The sequence below is a fragment of the Pongo abelii genome, chromosome 9 (genome assembly GCF_028885655.2).
Source record: "Pongo abelii isolate AG06213 chromosome 9, NHGRI_mPonAbe1-v2.0_pri, whole genome shotgun sequence".
Lineage (NCBI taxonomy): Eukaryota > Metazoa > Chordata > Mammalia > Primates > Hominidae > Pongo > Pongo abelii.
In genome coordinates, this window is record NC_071994.2 from 16,037,453 (window position 1) to 16,057,936 (window position 20,484).

At 43.6% G+C, this 20,484-nt stretch overlaps 2 protein-coding genes across 3 annotated transcripts in view; one reads left to right on the forward strand and one right to left on the reverse strand.

The window, feature by feature from the left end:
* The first annotated feature begins 10,439 nt into the window (after positions 1-10,439).
* MPEG1 (macrophage expressed 1) lies at positions 10,440-14,947 on the forward strand. The gene is given in 1 exon segment (NM_001131989.1): positions 10,440-14,947. A coding segment is annotated over 1 exon segment (2,151 nt). The 5' UTR covers positions 10,440-10,505; the 3' UTR covers positions 12,657-14,947.
* Positions 14,948-15,289: 342 nt separating this feature from the next.
* Positions 15,290-20,484, reverse strand: part of DTX4 (deltex E3 ubiquitin ligase 4) — a 36,058-nt gene continuing 30,863 nt past the window's right edge. For both annotated transcript variants that reach the window (XM_009246309.4, XM_054524334.2), the window contains one exon: positions 15,290-18,791. In XM_009246309.4, coding sequence (XP_009244584.1) covers positions 18,558-18,791 — 234 coding nt within the window. In that variant the 3' untranslated portion in view covers positions 15,290-18,557. The remainder of the gene's footprint in view (positions 18,792-20,484) is intronic.

Here is a 20,484-nt window from a genome sequence, read left to right on the forward strand (position 1 = left end):
CCCACTTCACTGATGCAATCACCAGCTGCTCTTTTGCCCTCTCCCGAGGCTGCTGGTCCTGTGTACAATGTTCAAGGGGGTGATGGAACTGTCTTGGGAGTCAAGAAGGCTTATGACCACATAGGTGTGACGTTTTTGTTCACATTGTTCCCAAACCAAGAAATTACCATAAACACTGGTTCAGCATAAGGCCTCATATACTCAGCATATTCAGTATAAGTTTATTCAGTATATTGAGTCTAAGTCCTCATATACTGGTAGAGTAGGCCTCAGCAGAGGCAAAGCTAAAACAAATTTGGAGGGACAGTTCCATAAACCAGAGCAAACCAGCCTCCCACAGCAAACAACCCCAGTGGAAATGCAGCTCAAGACTCATAAGTTACAAACCACACAAGGAAGCAAGTCACAAAGGGGAAGTATCAGCAGAAACAAAACACGGGAAAATTTCCACATCATGACCTGGATTCAACAAGATATTCTTTTTTTTTTTCAAGTAAAACATCATGGTCATAATTTTTAGTTGAAGAAGTTTGTTATCACTGGATTGCAGAATCACAGACCGTGTGTCATTCAGATGCTGGAGAGAATCTCAACAAGCTTTTTTATTTTACAGATGGGGAAACAGAGACTCAGAGAGGGGAAGTGACTTGTCTAAAGTCACCCTTAGGTTAGTGGGAGAATGAGGAATAGAATCAAAGTTGCCAGGTTTCTAGCCCTGTGTTACTTTTTCTGTCCCACGAGGCCCTAATTTCTCAAGGTAAAAATTAAAAATCTAGCTTCAAGAGAGGACCAGTAGAAAAGAGAGACAGAAAGACCTAGCAAGGATCTAGGAAAAGCTGGAGTGAGGATCCTAGTTCTAATTAGCAAAGCTCCTATTTGGCTCTCTAATAACTAGAAATTTTAAATAAATGCCTCCTGTCTTGTCTTTGCATTATGCTGACCTGGTTCTCTTTCCTAGTTTTCCCCTACTTAGTCCTTCTCCTGCCGTTGCCATAATAAAAGTGTTATTACAATTGGGGCAAGTCAGGTTCTGTGATAGTTTCTCCTTCCTTCCCAACGTCTGCCCCACCCGGCTTCTATATCTATGTAGGAGGGTTAGGAACAGGGAGAGGGGTAAGACCAGGTACCTTTAGGACAGCCTCATTAGCTGCAGATATCAGGCAAAGATGGGAAGCAAGGTGGGTATGGAACTGGCTATGGGTTCAGCCTTGCAGGGCCAGAGCCTTGAAGACCAGATCAGATGTAAATAAGGCCAAAGCTTTTGGCATAGAGGAGCACTGTCTTTAGGCTTTGTAATTGATTCATTATATAAGACATCAGGTTTACACCATCCCAGGTTTACCAAGGATATAACTTCAGACCAGAAAACCAATTCTTTTATAGTAAGAAACACAAATAGCACAAACTAGACCCAGGGTAACTGTTCAAAAATATTGAAGTAAATTGAAATAAAAATTTCATAATAATGTTACTTAAGCTTGAGTATTCCATCTCAATGAGTCATGGCCTGCTTTTTCAGGGAAATGTTTGAGAAACGCTGTCAGATTTGTCTGTTTTATTCACGTCTTTATTCATTCAATATAAGCAAACTATGTACCAAACACTGCTACATTCCAAGAAGAGAATGATAAACCAGTGACACAGTCCTCTGCCATTAAAGAGCTTACATTCACTAGAGGAGTCAAACAAAAAGTCAATTGAAATACAGAGTAATAATGCAAGTGGTGCTATTGGAGCATGTAAGAGGAAAATTCTGGTATTATTTAATGCCCTATCATTTAATAACGCTTTATTGGGAGGTGCAATCCAAGGGCAGCAAATATGAGGGAGCAAGGGAGATAAGGTAGAGAAGGAGAGGAAGCAAATCTAGAGGGGTGTATTACTGAGCTGATCGCAGCTCAGTGAAAAACACAGGTGGTTAATATCTTTAACCAGACCATACGTAACCACCAGGGCTCGGGACAGTCCGCTGGAGGAAGAAAGGAGAGGAATCTCTCCTGTATCTCAGCTCTAATACATCAGTGTTCACTGCCCTGTGGAATTAAGTCCTCTTAACTTCTGGACTGTGCAGCACCTCTGGCCAGCCACTGGAGAAGCCAGATGCCACACACAATGACTCGGTGCTTCAGTGGAGTCCAGATATGATGAGAGGAACCAGAATCTCTTTGAGGTCCTTCATGTTTAGGGTCTTCAGATAAAGTACAAGATGCTCAGTTAAAATTGAATTTTTGATAAACAATTAATAATTCTTTTATTCCCCAAGTATTGCATGAGACATTTTTATACTAAAAAACATATTCACTGTTTATGTGAAATTCAAATTTAATTGGGTTTCCTGAATTTGTATTTGTTAAATCTAGCAACCCTACTCTTGCTGGACTTGCATAGGAACCACTGGGGAGGGGGAGATTATGCCAGAGCCCAGGCCTCTTCCTGGGAGAGAGGCAAGTGGTTTTGGAGGTGAGGGGATGGAGGACAACCTGGGAATCTACACAGAGGGAGTAGCCAAGGGCTTGGGAAGCTGGTGCTGCTGATGGAATCTAGGGAGGCACATAAATTGTTATCTTACAACATAGGCCTATGGATTCAACAGTGGCTTCTAGGAAGAAATCATGTTTAAACTGAAATATGAGGACAAGCAGAAATTAGCTTGGAGAATTTAGGAAGTAGCCCAATCTAGATAAACAGCAGGCACTGCCCAGGTGCTAGAGAGAGCACTTCAGGTTTGAGTCACTGCCCCCACGCATCTTTTTGCCTGCCCCTCAAAAGATAGCTCTTCAATTGAGGTTGCCTCTACAACCCTTCCTAATGCTCACTGCAAAATTTTCTTACATATTAAATTGTCCCTAAGTTTGTAAATATTTCCCACTTATGTTAGGTTGAAATTGAGGAAAGCCTCACAGCTCTCCCAGGAAATTGGGCGTCTCCTGCCTCACAGTTATCATGTAGGGCAGGACTCTTCTGGGTCATGTAGGACTTCAGAAAAAAATCTCCACATTGAAGGATTGTGGAAATATTGAAATATTTTCTTCTTGAAAGTTAACTGGTGCTTCTTCAAGCACATTAATTGCCCTATTCATCTTGATCTCTGACCTGAAAACCACTGAAATTCTCCAGTAACAAAAAAAAATTGACCCAACAGGAGGCCTCTGGGACCCTTGCATTGTGATCCTCATTCATTCCAATTAGTCAGCAAACAAGATAGATACAGTCACAACCTCACAGGACCTCTAGGCTCATGGCCATCTAAAGCTACCATCTTATTATGCTTGGATACGATATACAGCATCACTGCCAAGACAGTCACAGCATAGAAGAAGAATGCGATCAGCCACCAGAAGATCAAACAGATCATTTGGGATCAGTTGAAGCAGGAGTGTTTTAAGATCAGAACTGTCTTCACAGGAGCTAGGGAGCCCCCATGCTCTGGATGCATCCAAGCAGAGGTTGGATGACCACTTTGTCAGACTTTATTGGAGGATGTTAAATCATTGGCTGGGAGGACAGGTCCTTTTCAATTATGGGATTCTATAATTCTATCATTCTAAATTGAGGGTCAGTAAACTACAGACTATATGCCAAATCCAGCCTCAACTTATTTTTAAAAAGATTGATTGGAACACACTCATGCTCATTGATTTTCCTGTCACCTACTTTTGTACTATAGTGGCAGAGCTAGGTAGTTACCACAGAGACCATTTGATTGCAAAGCCCAGAATATTTACTAGCTTCTCATTTATAGAAAAAAGTTTGGCAACCCCATTGTAAAGCACTCCTAAAATGAATTTTTTGATAAAGCAACCAATCACTTCTTATTTACCTTGTCATTAATCCAGATGACATTGCAACCAGATTGTTTTTCTTAAAGAGATTCATACTTTTGTTTAGGATATTAGTAAACAATAGTTAGGTGGTCTCTCTGAGTCAATATGACTTCTCATACTGTCAAATCCGTAACTGAGGAGGAAAGTCAAGCTTCTGAGATGCTCTAACATGCCTTTCCCCCCACTCCCATCCTGAAGACTGTACAGCAAGCAAAGCTGAGAGCTGATATACATTGAGCTCCTGCCTGCACCATGTTGAGATTTACATGGATGATTGCAGTCAGTCCTCTTAGCAACTTCATCTACTGTATAGAGGAAGCTCCTATTGTTTGTGTTTCACAGTTGGTAAGATGAGGGCTTACGGAAACTCCAGGACTTGCACAAAGTCATCTATTGAGCCAGAATGTTGCCTGTATTTCAATTCTGAAACCTCTAGTTTCCATCTATATTTGTTAGTCTAGCAGTTGAGATATTTGAGTGACTAGCAAAGCAAGAACAAAGTTTAGGGACTGAATAGACTCACAGTCCAGGCTTTGCTCTTAATCTCATATTAAGATTACCAATAAATAGGAGAGGCAATGTGAACATTTCGATAGAGGACCCAAAGCTCCAAATTCTATATAATTCTGTGATAGAAGAATCACCTCACTTAAATTGCTTGTTTTCACCTTAATTTATTCATGGTTATTTCAGGCAGAAAGAAAAATGGTGGGAATTTTACTTTGCTTCTTCTCAAAGTTTATCTGAATATCCCAGTGTAAAAGAAGAAAAGATTGAACGTAAGACTGATTTTATGTTATCTAATAATGAAACAAATTTAGAAATATGAAGTCTGACAGCAGTTAATCCAGAGAGACCAAATGCAACTCCATCACTGCTTTTATTCATATCTTCCTTAAGAAGGAAGTTACATGAGAGGGAACAAGTGGAGACTGAGAAATGAGGACATAAGAGAAATTCCACTGTGTTTCCAGTCCTGTGTGTGCAAAGCTCTTCATACTAAACTGTTTTCAGCTGAAGGATAATGCAAGAGGTACTTTTTATATTAGGCTAATGTTATTTGGGAGCCTGAAGGCAGATGGGCAGGGGAAGTGAGTTGGTCCTAATGCTCAATCTTTGTAGAGTGTAGCTTGGAGGATAGACGGAGAGGAAACAATGGCTCTCAGGGCTTACTCTGTCTCCTAGATTCTTCAAATGACCAATAACAGATGCTCAAGGAGTATTTATTTAATGAATTGATGAATTAGGCTTTCACTAGAATGTCCTAGAGAACTGTGTTGAGAATGATGTTGAGGCAACCTCAAGGCTCAGTGGAAATCAGGGGTATGACTGCTCAGTGATGTCTGCCATGACATGGAATAGGAGTGTGGAAGCCTACAGGCTAAAAAGGCTAAGCTTTTGCCACATCAGGGTGTCCTTCTTATTTTTCTTTTCTTTTCTTTTTCTTTTTCTTTTCTTGTCTCTTCTTTCTTTTCTTTCCCTTCCTTCTTTCCTTCCTTCCTTCCTTCCTTCCTTCCTTCCTTCCTTCCTTCTTTCCCTCCTTCCTTCCTTCCTTCCTTCTTGCTTTCTTGCTTTTTTTTTTTCCCAGTGTCTCACTATGTTAGCCAGGCTGGCCTTGAACTCCTGGGCTCAAAGGATCCTCCTGCTTCAGCTTCTTGAATAGCTGAGACTATAGGCTCACACCCTTAAACCAACTCCTCTTCAGTCCAGTGGAAGTACCACCTCAAATCACTGACATGTGTCCTCCAAATCTAAATTTGCAAATGCCAAAGAGAAAAAAAGGAGCAGAAAGGGAATAACTGATGATGAGAAAATGGATCAAGGAAAGTGGAAGAGAGAGGAAGAAAAAGAGTGCTAATAGAAAACAGAAATGAAATGGCTTAGGCCATCAAATTCTGGCCTAGCTTTTAATGGGAATATGCAACATTTCACATGGGCCTTCTACTTTCACCCTTCAGATTAAAAGGAGTCATGAAATCACTATGTTCTTAGTTTTGTGGTCAGATCACCAAATGATCCTGGTGGAAAGAAGAGCCTCTGAGGGGAAGAAGCTGACAACGCAACTCTTAAAACGTCAGGCTAGGAATCAACTGTTCAGAAAGGAAAATACTGCCACTTTGTTCACTGATACTTTCCAGATTTTCCATAACAAAGTTTACTCCAAAGTCTATACAAGCCATAGTTCTCTGATCTACTTAGTGATTATTTAACTATCAGTTTTCACGCTGGTCTCCTAGATTCCCACTGAAAGGGAATTGTCCCAGCAAATGCAACTAGACTTTGCTCCCCATTTTAGACCACAGGTGAAATGCAGAAGTAGGAAACACCTGGACTAGTTCCAAGCCCACACAGAAGCGAACCTCAGACATGAATCACGGTTTGGCTCTGAATGAGATGGTGTCAGAAGGTTGCATGGGATCAAACAGAGAAAGAAAGCAGATGTGGGACTTCCTTCTTGCCTCTTTTTGGAGGAAGTGAAATCGCCCTTCAGCAATGCAGATGCAAAGTTTTTGTAGACAAGATGCCTCTTTCTTTTAGAGATGAGTGTTAGCCACAGGCCATTACTCCTCAAGTCTGACCATCTGGGGAGGTTATGTGACTGCATATGCATTCTAGTAAAAGAAAAAGCAAAGGAAATTTCTGGTGAACAGAATAAAACAGAAAAGTTGTGGGTAAAATGCACTGGTCACCACATCCTCACATGTGACTGTTATGAGCAGTTCTTCTGCTCCTGGTATGTAAAATTAAGTTAAGCCAAATTTCCCATCATTTGCACTTCTCCTTTCACTGTTTCCCAGAGAATTGGAAAGAGAACTTCCCTGAGCACAGCAGTCACAGAATCCATAGGCTTTGGGTCATTTCAGGAATATAAAAATTCCAAACTAAGTTTTTTTGTTTGTTTGTTTTCTTGACAGTCTCACTCTGTCTCGCAGGCTGGAGTGCAGTGGCGCGATCTCAGCTTACTGCAACTTCGGCCTCTTGGGTTCAAGCAATTCTCCTGCCTCAGCCTCCCGAGTAGCTGGGATTACAGTTGTGTGTCACCACCACATCTGGCTAATTTTTTTGTATTTTTAGTAGAGATGTGGTTTCTCCATCTTGGCCAGGCTGGTCTTGAACTCCCGGCCTCAAGTGATCCATCCACCTCGGGAAAATTTTTTTGTATTTTTAGTAGAGATGTGGTTTCTCCATCTTGGCCAGGCTGGTCTTGAACTCCCGGCCTCAAGTGATCCATCCACCTCGGATTCCCAAAGTGCTGGGATTACAGGCATGAGCCACCCTGCCTGGCCTGTTTCTTTTGTTTTTTACATGGTTGTGCATTGGTTATTTTCCTGAGCACAAAAGTGATGATTACCCAATACCCATCATTGTTTGGTACTTAATAGGCTCTGAATACAAATTTCTTAAGTTAATAAATACATGCTCATTTTATTTATTACACAATAAATACACTCAAAAAACACAGAAAAGAGGAAAAAATTAAAATAATTTAGAAAAACCTCCCAACCAGATGTAATTACTCTCTATGCATTGGCGTACATCCCTCTAGTTATGTACATAGTTGGGGTCATGCTGAACGTTGTCTGTTTTTTCGTAACATTATTATCAGAGATATTTGAACCAGAATAACTCCATCTCGAATAGGGGCTGGGTAAAAGAAGGCTGGGCTGCATTCCCAGAGGGTTAAGTATTCTAAGTCATGGGATGAGATAGAAGATCGGCATAAGATACAGATACAGATCACAAAGATCTTGCTGATGAAACAGCACACAGGAAAGAAGGCAGCCAAAACCCACCAAAACTAAGATGGCGACAAGAGTGAACTCTGGTCATCCTCATTGTTTATTATACGCTAATTATAGTGCATTCGCATGCTAAAAGATATTTCCACCAGTGCCGTGACTGCCAATTTCCAGAAGTTACCCTGTATAGTCTAAAAAGGAGAGGAACCCTCAGTTCTGAGAAGTGCCCACCTCTTTCCCAGAAAACTCATGATTAATCCACCTCTTGTTTAGCATGTAATTAAGAAATAACAATAAGTATCCTTAATCAAGCAGCACATACTTTTGCTCTGCCTATGGAGTAGCCATTCTTTTGTTTCTTTACTTCTCTAATAAACTTACTTTCAGTTTACTCTGTGGACTTGCCCTGGTCCTTCTTGCACAAAGTCCAAGAACTCTCTCTTGAGGTCTGCATTGGGAACCCTTTCCAGTAACATTATGGCATAAGAATTTCTCATGTTATTAAAATAGTTTTAAATAATTGTGATGGCTATACAATATTTTGTCTTATGGGTACAATGTAATTTTACCCTTGTTGGCTCTTTCCGCTATTTTCATTTTTTTTCCTATGATAAAATGAAGACAAAGCCATAGAAGAAATAAAAAAATACAGTGACTAGATGTCTGGAGACATAGGAACACCTGAATATAGAATTGTCTGTATTAACCTTGCTTGTATTCTCATTTCAGGAGAGTGAGCTCTCAATAGGGTCTACTAAAGAGAAAGCAGAGGGTAAAAAATTGTCAGCTTGTCTCCAAAGCAGTGTGAGAGTATTCTAATTTTGATGAACCATCCCAGAAATAGTTTGAAGAGAAGTATGTAGGTATTTCAACAGACTTATTGGAAGTACTCAAGGGCATTCAACTCTCGTTTTTCTAATTCTGGGATCATGCTGCTGAGGTATAAATTTGTGGCTAACTGATTTATAAATTAACTAGAACATCCGGTGCAAAGGTTTTGTTCTCTAGCCAAATACAGAGTAGGCACTGGTTCATAAATTAATCCCTCTTGGGTGGCTGGTGTCAGTTCCCAGAAGCATGATAACTGTGGCACAAATAGACCCAGAATGGCCAGGTGTGGTGGTGCATGACTGCAGTCCCAGATTCCTGGGAAGCTGATGTGGGAGGATTGCTTGAATCCATGAGTTCTGGGCTGTAGTGTGCTATGCCAATTGGGTGTCTGCACTAAGTTCAGCATCAATATGGTGACCTCCTTGGAGCAAATCACCAGGTTGCCTAAGGAGGGCCAAATGGGTCCAGGTTGGAAATGGAGCAGGTCAAAACTCCCATGCTGATTAGTAGTGGGACCATGCCTATGAATAGCTACTGCACTCAAGCCTGGGCAATAAGCAAGACCCTGTCTTGGAAAAAAAATAGACCCAGAATGCAGTATTTCTAGATTTACAGAACACCATCATGGTTTTGATAATAACTGGTGAAGCCCAGCCTGGGAAGCAAGGTAACTAGCCTCATTCTTTCTAAAAACACTTCTTAGCTGCATTAATAACCAACAGAGGAATTCAATTCCTTGGAACCTTCCTTCCAGGATGCATACAGGTGATGGTGTAGTGATACCTGTGAATTGCAACATGACTTTTTCAGTCTCAGTACTGTATCTAGTTCATGGTATAATCTTGGGAATGTTAAGGATGCAATTGGGAGCTTCATTAAGTCCTCTGGATTCCCTGGCTACCACTAAGTGTGCTAAGACACAGCCTAATTGTCCCAAAGAATTAACAGAGTTGGGTTTCAATCAAACCTGGCACCATTGTTTTAAATTAGGGGCTCTAATAGAGCTGGCATTGGAACTTGAAAAGAAACTCATGTAATTATATTCTTATAATGATACAGCAAATGAATTGTTGCTTTTAGAAAAAATATTGGGTAATGAAGAGCCACATTCTTTTTTATGCACCTAAACTGATTACACACACTTAGCAATGGAACAAAAAATTAAAGGTATAACAGGTACCAACTTCATGCAAACTGCACACACACAGAGGATATATAAATGTGTGTACACATACATGTATGTTCCTTGGCCCCTGTCTGCCGTTGATAAATCAAAATCTAGGTAATAGTGTGGTTTTGTCTTGAACATTTCTATCTGAATGAAAACAACACAGTGTAGGGGTTCCTTGCCCTCATTTTGAATGCTTAGGACAATGCAAATTGGGGTTTCGCAGCATATTGCAACCGAATCCTCTTCAGGCCCTGTCAGCTGTGCTCCAGACAATGCCATCCCCGAAGACAGAATTGCTATGTTTCATAACAGTGAAACCCACAGGACAAGTGTCCAAGAGTTTCACTCCTTGCTTTTGTGGAAACAGCCTCCACCCTCAGGCAAAGAGGCAACCCAGGGTTGGCCTTGACTAACAGCTTGCATAGGTATGATGGAGCCAGGGTGTTTCAGTAAGGGTGGTGTGGTCATTTGCCTCTGCATTTATAGTAAAAGAAAACTGATATTGGAGTCCCAAGAGACAGCAGTCAGGGAAAATATGAAACATCAAGTCCAAGAGAATAAGCAAAAAGCAAAGCCAAACTTTCTGGTGGAGGAAGCAGTAGGGTGTGGGGTCAGGATTTTTTTCTAAGTGCACACCCCTGCAGCAGAGTAACCAGCCAGAGCTGGGGGAAAATTAGGATAGTTATCTGTTAGGCATGTAGGGCTGTGTTTGCATGTTTAGTATGGCATAAACTCTTCAAAGACCTGATGGTCTTTAATATTCCAACCAACTCTCGTTTCCCCATTTTGTAATTAAATTAGCTTAAAGAGGAACTTGTAGCTTTTAGAGAACTGATGAGTTTTCCGCTTCATCATCTGCTTCTGTTTTCTCCATTTTAGTTTGCCCAAAGCTTGCTGGCCACTGTGTAGGGCTGGTGAGTGGCTGGGGGTGTCTGAGCCATGAACAACTTCAGGGCCACCATCCTCTTCTGGGCAGTGGCAGCATGGGTTACATCAGGCAAGCCTTTGGGAGAGATGGACGAAGTTGGAGTTCAAAAATGCAAGAATGCCTTGAAACTACCTGTCCTGGAAGTCCTACCTGGAGGTGGCTGGGACAATCTGCGGCATGTGGACATGGGACGAGTTATGGAATTGACTTACTCCAACTGCAGGACAACAGAGGATGGACAGTATATCATCCCTGATGAAATCTTCACCATTCCCCAGAAACAGAGCAACCTGGAGATGAACTCAGAAATCCTGGAATCCTGGGCAAATTACCAGAGTAGCACCTCCTACTCCATCAACACAGAACTCTCTCTTTTTTCCAAAGTCAATGGCAAGTTTTCCACTGAGTTCCAGAGGATGAAGACCCTCCAACTGAAGGACCAAGCTATAACTACCCGAGTTCAGGTAAGAAACCTCATCTACACAGTCAAAATCAACCCAGCCTTAGAGCTAAACTGGAGTTTTAGGAAGGAGCTCCTTGACATCTCTGACCGTCTAGAGAACAACCAGACGAGGATGGCCACCTACCTGGCAGAACTCCTGGTCCTCAACTATGGCACCCATGTCATCACCAGTGTCGATGCTGGGGCTGCTCTTATTCAGGAGGACCACATCAGGGCCTCCTTCCTCCAAGACAGCCAGAGCAGTCGTAGTGCCGTGACTGCCTCTGCTGGACTTGCCTTTCAAAACACCGTGAACTTCAAATTTGAGGAAAACTATACCTCACAGAATGTCCTCACCAAGAGCTACCTCTCAAACCGAACCAACTCCAGGGTGCAGAGCATCGGAGGGGTTCCTTTTTATCCAGGCATCACCCTCCAGGCCTGGCAGCAGGGTATCACCAACCACCTGGTGGCCATCGACCGCTCTGGCCTGCCGCTGCATTTCTTCATCAACCCCAACATGCTGCCTGACTTGCCAGGCCCCCTGGTGAAGAAGGTGTCAAAGACGGTGGAAACTGCTGTGAAGCGCTATTACACATTCAACACCTACCCTGGCTGCACAGATCTCAATTCTCCCAACTTCAATTTTCAGGCCAACACTGATGATGGCTCCTGCGAGGGGAAAATGACCAACTTCTCTTTCGGTGGGGTTTATCAGGAATGCACTCAGCTCTCAGGGAATAGGGATGTCCTCCTCTGCCAAAAGTTGGAGCAGAAGAATCCACTCACTGGTGATTTCTCCTGCCCCTCTGGCTACTCCCCGGTGCGCCTGTTATCCCAGATCCACGAGGAGGGTTACAACCACCTGGAGTGTCATCGAAAGTGCACTCTCCTCGTCTTCTGCAAGACCGTGTGTGAAGATGTGTTCCAGGTGGCAAAAGCTGAATTCAGGGCTTTTTGGTGTGTGGCCAGTAGCCAGGTACCTGAAAACTCAGGACTGCTTTTTGGGGGCCTCTTCAGCAGCAAGAGCATAAACCCCATGACAAATGCACAGTCATGCCCAGCCGGCTACTTTCCACTAAGCCTCTTCGAAAACCTCAAGGTATGTGTTTCTCAGGACTATGAGTTGGGAAGCAGGTTTGCGGTCCCCTTTGGCGGGTTCTTTAGCTGCACAGTTGGGAACCCCCTGGTAGATCCTGCCATATCCAGAGATTTAGGAGTACCGTCTCTGAAAAAGTGCCCCGGGGGCTTCAGCCAGCACCTAGCCCTCATCAGCGATGGATGCCAAGTGTCCTATTGCGTCAAATCCGGGCTCTTTACAGGAGGGTCCCTGCCCCCTGCCAGGCTCCCACCTTTCACCCGGCCACCCCTCATGAGTCAGGCTGCCACCAATACTGTCATAGTGACCAATTCTGAGAATGCGAGATCCTGGATTAAAGACTCCCAGACCCACCAGTGGAGGCTGGGAGAACCGATAGAGTTGCGGAGGGCCATGAATGTCATCCATGGGGATGGTGGTGGTCTGTCAGGAGGGGCTGCAGCTGGGGTCACATTGGGGGTCACCACCATTCTGGCTGTTGTTATCACCCTGGCCATCTACGGCACCCGGAAGTTCAAGAAGAAAGCATATCAGGCAATTGAGGAAAGGCAGAGTTTGGTTCCAGGCACTGCAGCAACTGGAGACACCACTTACCAAGAGCAGGGGCAGAGTCCAGCTTAAATCTCTCCCCGAAAATGGTTTTTCTCATCTCCAGTGTGGTCATTGCTGACCACTCTGTTTTCCTAAGCATTGAAATGGCAAGTGCAACCAAAAGTAGGTATATTCGTGACTTCTTGTTTAGGTCTCTGGGCCAGGAAATTCATAATGTTACATGGATAAGGGTGGGACTGGGGAGAGGGAACAGTTGGACTAGAAGCAAAAGCGATTCTGGGACTAAAATAGGAAACAGGTGTCCTTTCCCAATGTGTGTTGCTGTCTTCACCTGAATGCATTTGTGTAAAAATAGCAGAGGGAGAATGTGAACATTTGTATTTGGAAGCTATGAATTTACTCTGAAGTTTGCAGTTGTTTCCAATTTGTGAGCTCTAAGAGTTTCTGCCTGTAAGAACTACTCTCCTTTTAGTTTGATTTTTAAAAAGCTGTCTGAATTTCACACTCTTAGAGCCTGGAAGAGCCCTGAAAAGACACAAGTCTTGCCTGGCTACTGCTTTTTAACTTTGAGGGCTCTGTGTTGACAGACTGTTATCTCCTCAGGGTGACCTCAAACATCTGAAAAGAAAGATGTTGCCTGTGCCAATTCCACTTTTTCCAGCTGCCCCAAGATGAACACTCCCTTATACCAGACCACTCTTGGACTTCTAACTAGTGTCATCAAGTCCTCAGAAAATATTTTAAGTAATAAACTTCTATTAGTGGGTCAAAGAGGAAGGGATGATTTGGAGACAAGGAGTAATGAAAGATGGGTAAAAACTGAAAAAGATTCTGGTGCTAAGTACTACCCCTTCATCTTCCATGGATAGTCATTACCTTTCCCGTCCTCCTGTTCTATGAACACACACACACACACACACCCCACATTTCAATAAGTCTTCATTGTTCTGGATCCTTACTTTTCCTGTCCTCCTGTTATATGAACGAACACACACACACACACACACACACACACACACACACACACACCACATTTCAATAAGTCTGCATTGTTCTATGTCCTTACCTTTCCTGCTCTCCTGTTATATGAACACACACACACACACACACACACACACACACACACACACACACACACCCACATTTCAATGTCTGCATTGTTCTGGGGGTAAAAAAGGCAAGAAGTTAAGTAAGACCACATTTGAGTATTACTTACTCTGTAGAATCAAAACAGAGTAGTTAACACCAATTATGCAAGCTACGTTTTTTTCCAGCAGAAAGGGAGCGGACATGATCAAATCCATGTTTTCAAATGAACTGAAAAAGGCATCCAGCACCACTTATAACACATTTATTTCAGTTCCAGGCTGAGAGCCCTGGGGCATCTAGCAGGATGCATAATTGTCATCTGGCGAGAGTTGGGACTTTGCTCAATTTTAATACCAGTCTCTCCTGATTGTAATTACCTCCACTACTTTCATGATCCCCCTACAATATTTTTTTTAAATGATATATTTATTCACTGAATCAAACGTCATTAATGAGTTATCTTCTGTGGAGGATGACGGTTCCCTTTGTTAATGTTCACAATCAAAATCTTGGGCTGAGAAGAGGCCCTTCACCCAAGGAGTTTGAAGCATCATGGCGTGTGGGAAGGTGGGAACCAGGATACCCATTCATTTCCAACTGAGACACAGAGAAGTGAGTCACAGAATTTGAGCCCTGCTCTCTTGACTGCCCAGAGACACTGATTTCTGTAACCTCTTCACTTGATCCTGCCTCTTAAGCATTAAAACATTCTCCTAAACCTCTGAGTGTTTTGTGGGTTCCGGGTGTTTTGTACGTTTTAGCCAAGCTAACCACTTGTCTGCAAATACTGACTTTCCTATGAATTCTTTGAAGATTACTGAGTCAGAAAGGAAAAATACAGCCCCAAATTCCCAGGCTTTTAATGCATTAACTGCCTATTGAAATGAGAAGTTCTTCACAAACTTGTATTCCCACTAACAAAATTGCACATAAATATGCATTAAAGTATGTACTAAGAAATCCTCTGTCCAACGGCTCATGCATATGAAGTCCGAACATGGGAGTTTGCCAGTTGCATTCATCAAGTCGTTTTGCAGAGTCAGATCCCTGATGGAAGAGCTCACAGGCTCTGCCTTCCAAGTCCTGGGTCCCTAACTGGTGACCTTAGGCTGGGGTCTGTGGGGAGACCAACCCTGGCTTCCAAGAAAACCACATTCCATGGACTATCAGAAATAGACACAGATTTGGGTGACAAAGGTGGCTCTGTATTTGCATTTTATTTTTGTGTTCTTGTCAGTTTGGAGATGATTAATATTAAACATTTATTTGAGAAACAACAGCCTGTAAATGATTTAAACACACACTATACTGCAGTCAGGCAAAGAGACCTTTAAAAGTGAATATTCGTGATTCTAAAAGTGTTTTTTCTCCCACACGTTCACTTACTCATTTTCCCAGCCATGTGATCTGTTCCTTTAGGCAAACAAAGAGTCTAGCCAGGTCAAATGTGTGGGTGGGTAATATGTGGAAAATTTGTTTTTAAGCGGTTGGGGAGGGACTTCCCCCATCCATGGCAGGGCTTGTGGTTGCTTACAGACTCAGGGAGGTAACCCAAATCCCTCACAGATAGGTGCACTAATCTACAAACAGCAGAAGGCCAACAACAGCAACAATTTTGTGGTTGTTCATTTGCCATTTATTGTTCTGCACAGACACCTCATGAGCACCAGGTGGCGATGTCCTCTCGCAGAGCAACACCAAAAGACTTCAAAAACATTCCAGTTACAATCAGAACAATTCACTTAGGACATTCACCTGCCTCTCCCAGAACCCCCAATCTAATGCCGGGGACCACAGAGAAGGAAAGGGGTCAGGGGTCCTTTCTTGTACCAGTGAGCCTTCCCCCAGTTTTCTCATGCACACAACAGTGCAATACCAATACGAGTACTTTTGATCAAGTATAAAACCACAGAGAAGACCAAAATGTACAAAAATGGGAAGAGAATGAAAACACAAAGGCACACGCAGCCACAAATACACAATTAACCTTTTAGGGGATGAGCATCTGACAAGGTTTGTCTCCAATCCAATTTGCCATCCCTGGAGACTCTGGAAGGGAGAAACTAGGCTGCTGGTGCTAAGACCATGAAAGGGAGGGCATGGAATCCCCTACTTGGGCCAGGAGCGCACAGCAGAGCTTCTAGTGGGAAAACACTCTGTGTCAAGGTAGTGGATGCACAGGGCTCGGCTGGCAGGGTTCTCACTGAAATCTAGACCGCACCTTTCCAGGTTGGCACAAGAGAAAGGGCAGAGGAATGCTCCCCGCCTTGCCGGGCACAGTGTTAGAAAGGAAATTCAAGATCCCTACTGCCCGGAAAGCCACACAAGAATAGCATGAGGATGAGGTAGCCCCTACTGAGCATCTGCAGAGAGGACAAGAAATGGGGCACAGACACAATCAAAAGCCCAGGGAAAAAGGCTTGAAGGTATGAAGTCGACCTCTCCAAGTGGTATTGCCACAGGCACAGCGGCTCCCTTTCCATCTTGAGTCCTCTTCCTTCTGCTCCTGGCCACCCCTTCCCCACCTATACCTTCTTCTCCCTGATGTGGGGAAACTGATCTCTCCCCAATGCCTAATTCCACTGTGAAAGTCTGTCTTCTTTTCTTCCCCACCTCCTACTGCCTCATTGTGTCTTTCTTCCCATGGACCCTCAGTCTATTTCTGCACCCTTGTGGCCAAGAAGCTCAGCAGATACTTGACCAGTGTGCGAAGGCAGAGACGGCATGAGGCTCTCCAAGTAATCTCTGGTACATGGTAACCTGAAAAAGGGCATGGGTGTGACATTAAACACCACAGGGATGTCTCTTCCATTTAGTTCAGGTGTTTCTTTCCTAACTATGGCAGGAAATTGCCCTGTGGTGCAGTAACCTTGGGACCAGTCTCCTGGTCTGCTGGTGAGATACAATGGCTGCCTGCTGACAGGAGACACAGGGACAAGGATGGCAGAACAATTCCTCCCATCAGAGCTCCCTCTGGTGGAGCTGATCAACATCCCTGTAGCCATTTGGAAAGAGAGCAAAGGCTCAGCACCAGCACATCCACAGAACTGGGTGACAGGCAGGTGAATCGACTATCTACCCCAACGTCAAAATGGCTGGAGGCCTAACAGCAAGCAGCTATGGGGCTGGCTTTTATGAAAGATTGGCCTCTGGTTTCCATCTAAGTACCATTTTTGAAGGTTCTCTTGTTTCCATTTTTCTAGCATCAAAAACCTTCCAAATATTATGAAATATATATGCATATATATATATATATATATATATATATATATATATATATATGTCAAACCCCCAAAACATGAGGTATATAAATTCAAATTAGTATCCAGAGGAACTTCCCCCAAACACATAGTTCAAAGAACCCACTTTCAAAGGGGGAATTGGGTTTCCCTTCTTGATCCCCCCTGTTCTCCTCCCTGGCCCCCAATTCATTCCTTACTGGGAGCCAAAGGCAATAAGAATGTTGGGGAGGAGATAGGGTCTTGGGACACAACAAGATGCGGATTGGACCAGACCATATTGTGATCCCAACCCCATTAGGAATGAGCTAAAGAGATTCTCTCCCTGCTGTAAGTCAATCTATAATAGATGAGGGAGATGAGGGACCCAGCAGCTCTGGGCTCTGATTAGCAAATTTGCATGGAAACAGACTGAAGCCTTCATAGAAAAAAGACTGGATGGAGATGAGCTCTGATCCAATCTTGAAAAGAAATATAAAAGGAAGAGTCCAGCCCTCACCTCATTGCATCTCCCCAGGCACAGTTCTGTCTCCATTGGGGTTTCAGTTCACTATGGGATAGGTTGGCAACAGGTGAGGAACGTCAAAGGACCACAGCCTGGCTGTTGGAGCCCCATCAGAACTGGGGTTTGGCATCTTGCAAAACAGAGTGCAGGGACATGACGGGCCTTCCCTTCAAGCTGGCCCAGCAATGCACACACGCCCACACACACACACGCATGCACAGACACAGAGGGCACAGAGCCCAGCATGGGCTCCACTCACAGTGACTTGATGAAACTCATGGAATCTTTGAGCTGGCCTAGAATGAGTTGGGAAGAAGGCTGTGGGCTCCTCTCCCTGAGGACAGTTCAGATACTCAGTGGGATGCTGGCTCTGGTTTGATCAGAGAGGGGCTAGAAACAGCATCATGGGATGCCACCCCAAAGAGGAACCCCAGAGTCCATCCATCCACATGAGAGAACCAGATGCCTCTTTGGACAGGTCAGAGCTGTGAGGAGGAGAGGAGGGCCCAGAGAAGCCAAGGACTGTGATGAGAGCGGAATGTGCTCCCAGAGGCTTTTCCTTCACCGACCCTCTTGGGAAGAAGTGCTTCCTCGCTCTACGCCAAGGCATCAGTTTCTGATGTCACAGCAGTTTAGTGGTTCACCCCTTTGCCCACCCCCCAACCTTGCACAGTGAGAGCTCCCTGCCTCCAGCAGAGGGAGAATAGCAGAAACTCCAGTCTCAAAGCAGAGTGGAAGTAGCAAGAAGCCAGCTGAGGCAAGAAACCCCGGCTTCCCAAAGCCAGGATATGGAGTGCCTAGGCACTGCCCATACCCCAGGTGTGCTGACCATGCCCCTACCTGGGAGGTGGGGTAGGGAGGGGATTCCTGCCTACCCAGCACCAAAAACTCCATGGGAACAGACCCAGGATGGTCCTCATCCCATCTCCCTTTGTGTTGGATGAGATTTATGAATGATGTCGCTATATTCAGTCTGGCTCCCGCTGTGGTTGGGAGGGATGAGGGATGGACACAGGGCAGGAGGGGAGGATAGAAAGTTGGGAGGGCAGGACACCAACTTCTTCTACATTGACTCACTCTCCTCACTTCCTGTCCTGCAGTCTCCACGGCCCCTCCCACCTCAAAGCTTTTCTGGCCTCAGTCCTTCTCCTGGGCAGTGCTGTCCTCAGAGATGCCCTGGGCAGCCAGTTCAGCCAGCACATTATCCAGGTAATTGGCATCTGGGTAGCCATGGCCAGTGAGATTAGAGCCAAACTCTGTCTTGTGGTGGACCTCATTCCAGATAACGGTGTCTGACTCGCCTGTGGTGCTGGAGGTGCCAATGGCAAAAATGAGGCGGCGATCCCAGGCCACGAGCAGCAGCTTCAGAACCTAGAGGGACAAAAGTGGGACATGAAAGGCAGACATTAATTGGCGGTCAAAGACTATCCCTTGGATGGTAGAGAATCCTCCCAAGGGCCCCATCCCTTCCTGCATCATGATACCCTAAGCAGCCCAGGGGAAAGAAAGAGATTTGGACTTGGAGTTTGGGAGCTACAGGCTGAGTCCTGGCTCTGTCACTGAATAACTGTGTGACCTTGGAGAAGTTATAGCACCTCTCTGAACATTAATTTTCTTATTTATGAAACAGCAATGGTACAATCTGCCTCTAAACGTTGTGAACATCTTACTGGACACTCCATGAAAAGTATTTTCACACCAGTGCCTACAACGCACTAATTGATAAATGTTATCTGCCAACATAATGGCTGCATTTTGAAAGATAGGATCTAGGAGTCAAAGGCGCTTATGATCTGAGAACTTCTGAAGTTCTGCCCTTCATTACCGCCACCACTACCTCAATGTAGTATTAATTTATCCAAAGCTGAAGCTGTGCAATATTTTTCTAGTGACATCTTGGAGCACTCTGACTTTCTCGAGGTGAGAAAACTGAGGCTCAAAGAAAGTTTTGGGGCTTGCAGAATGTTCTAAATCAGTTAAATTAAAAAAAAAAAAGTTTGTTAAGCAAGACTAGTGGCTAATGCCCTGTTCCAGGCCTTGGTAAGAGTAGTGTCCAGTATGAAGAAAAAGCATCCAATGAAAATGTCTTGGGTTGAAAACTGAACTACTGTAAACATGGTATGGGCTGGAGGAGAGGAAACCATAATAGCATCAGTAATAAAAGCAGACATTAGAAATATGAGCTGCTATTTCCTGAGTGTTTACTTTCTCAGTGTCGGGCACTGGGACATATAATTGTTACAGTAATCAGATGATATAGGTATGCCCATGTGCCACACATAGTGACATTTTGGTCAATGACTGAACACATATGCAATGGTGATATCACAAGATTACAATAGAGCTGAGAAATTCCTATTGCCCTGTACTTACTATACTGTACTTTTAATCATTATTGTAGAGTGCACTCCTACTTATTTACGAAAAGAAAAGTTAACTGTAAAACAGCCTCAGGCAGTTTCTTCAGAAGGTATTCCAGAAGAAGGCATTGTTATCATAAGAGATGATAGTTCCATTCCTGTTATTGTCCCCAAGGCCTTCCAGCAGGATAAGATATGGAGGTGGAAGACAGTGATGCTGATGATTCTGCCCTTAGTAGGTCAAGGCTAATGTATATGTTTGTGTATTCATTTTAAACAAAAAGTTTCAGAAGTAAAAAAAAAAAAAAGTTTTAAAAATAAAAAAGCTTATAGAATAAGAAGAAAATATTTTTCTACAGCTGTACAATGTGTTTGTGTTTTAAGCTGTGTTGTTACAAACAAGTCAAAAGTTAAAAAAATGAAAAGGTTTTTAAATGGAGAAGTCACAATAAGCTAAGGTTAGTTTATGATTGAAGAAAGAAAAGTAGTTTTAATAAATTTAGTGTAGTTTAAGTGTACAGTGTTTATAAAGTCTTTAGTAGTGCACAGCAATGTCGTAGGCCTTCACATTCACTCACAGATTCACTCAAAACTACTTCCAGTCCTGCAAGTACCATTCATAGTAAGTGCCCTATACAGATATACCACTTTTATCTTTTATACTGTATTTTTATTATACCTCTTCAATGTTTAGATTCACAAAT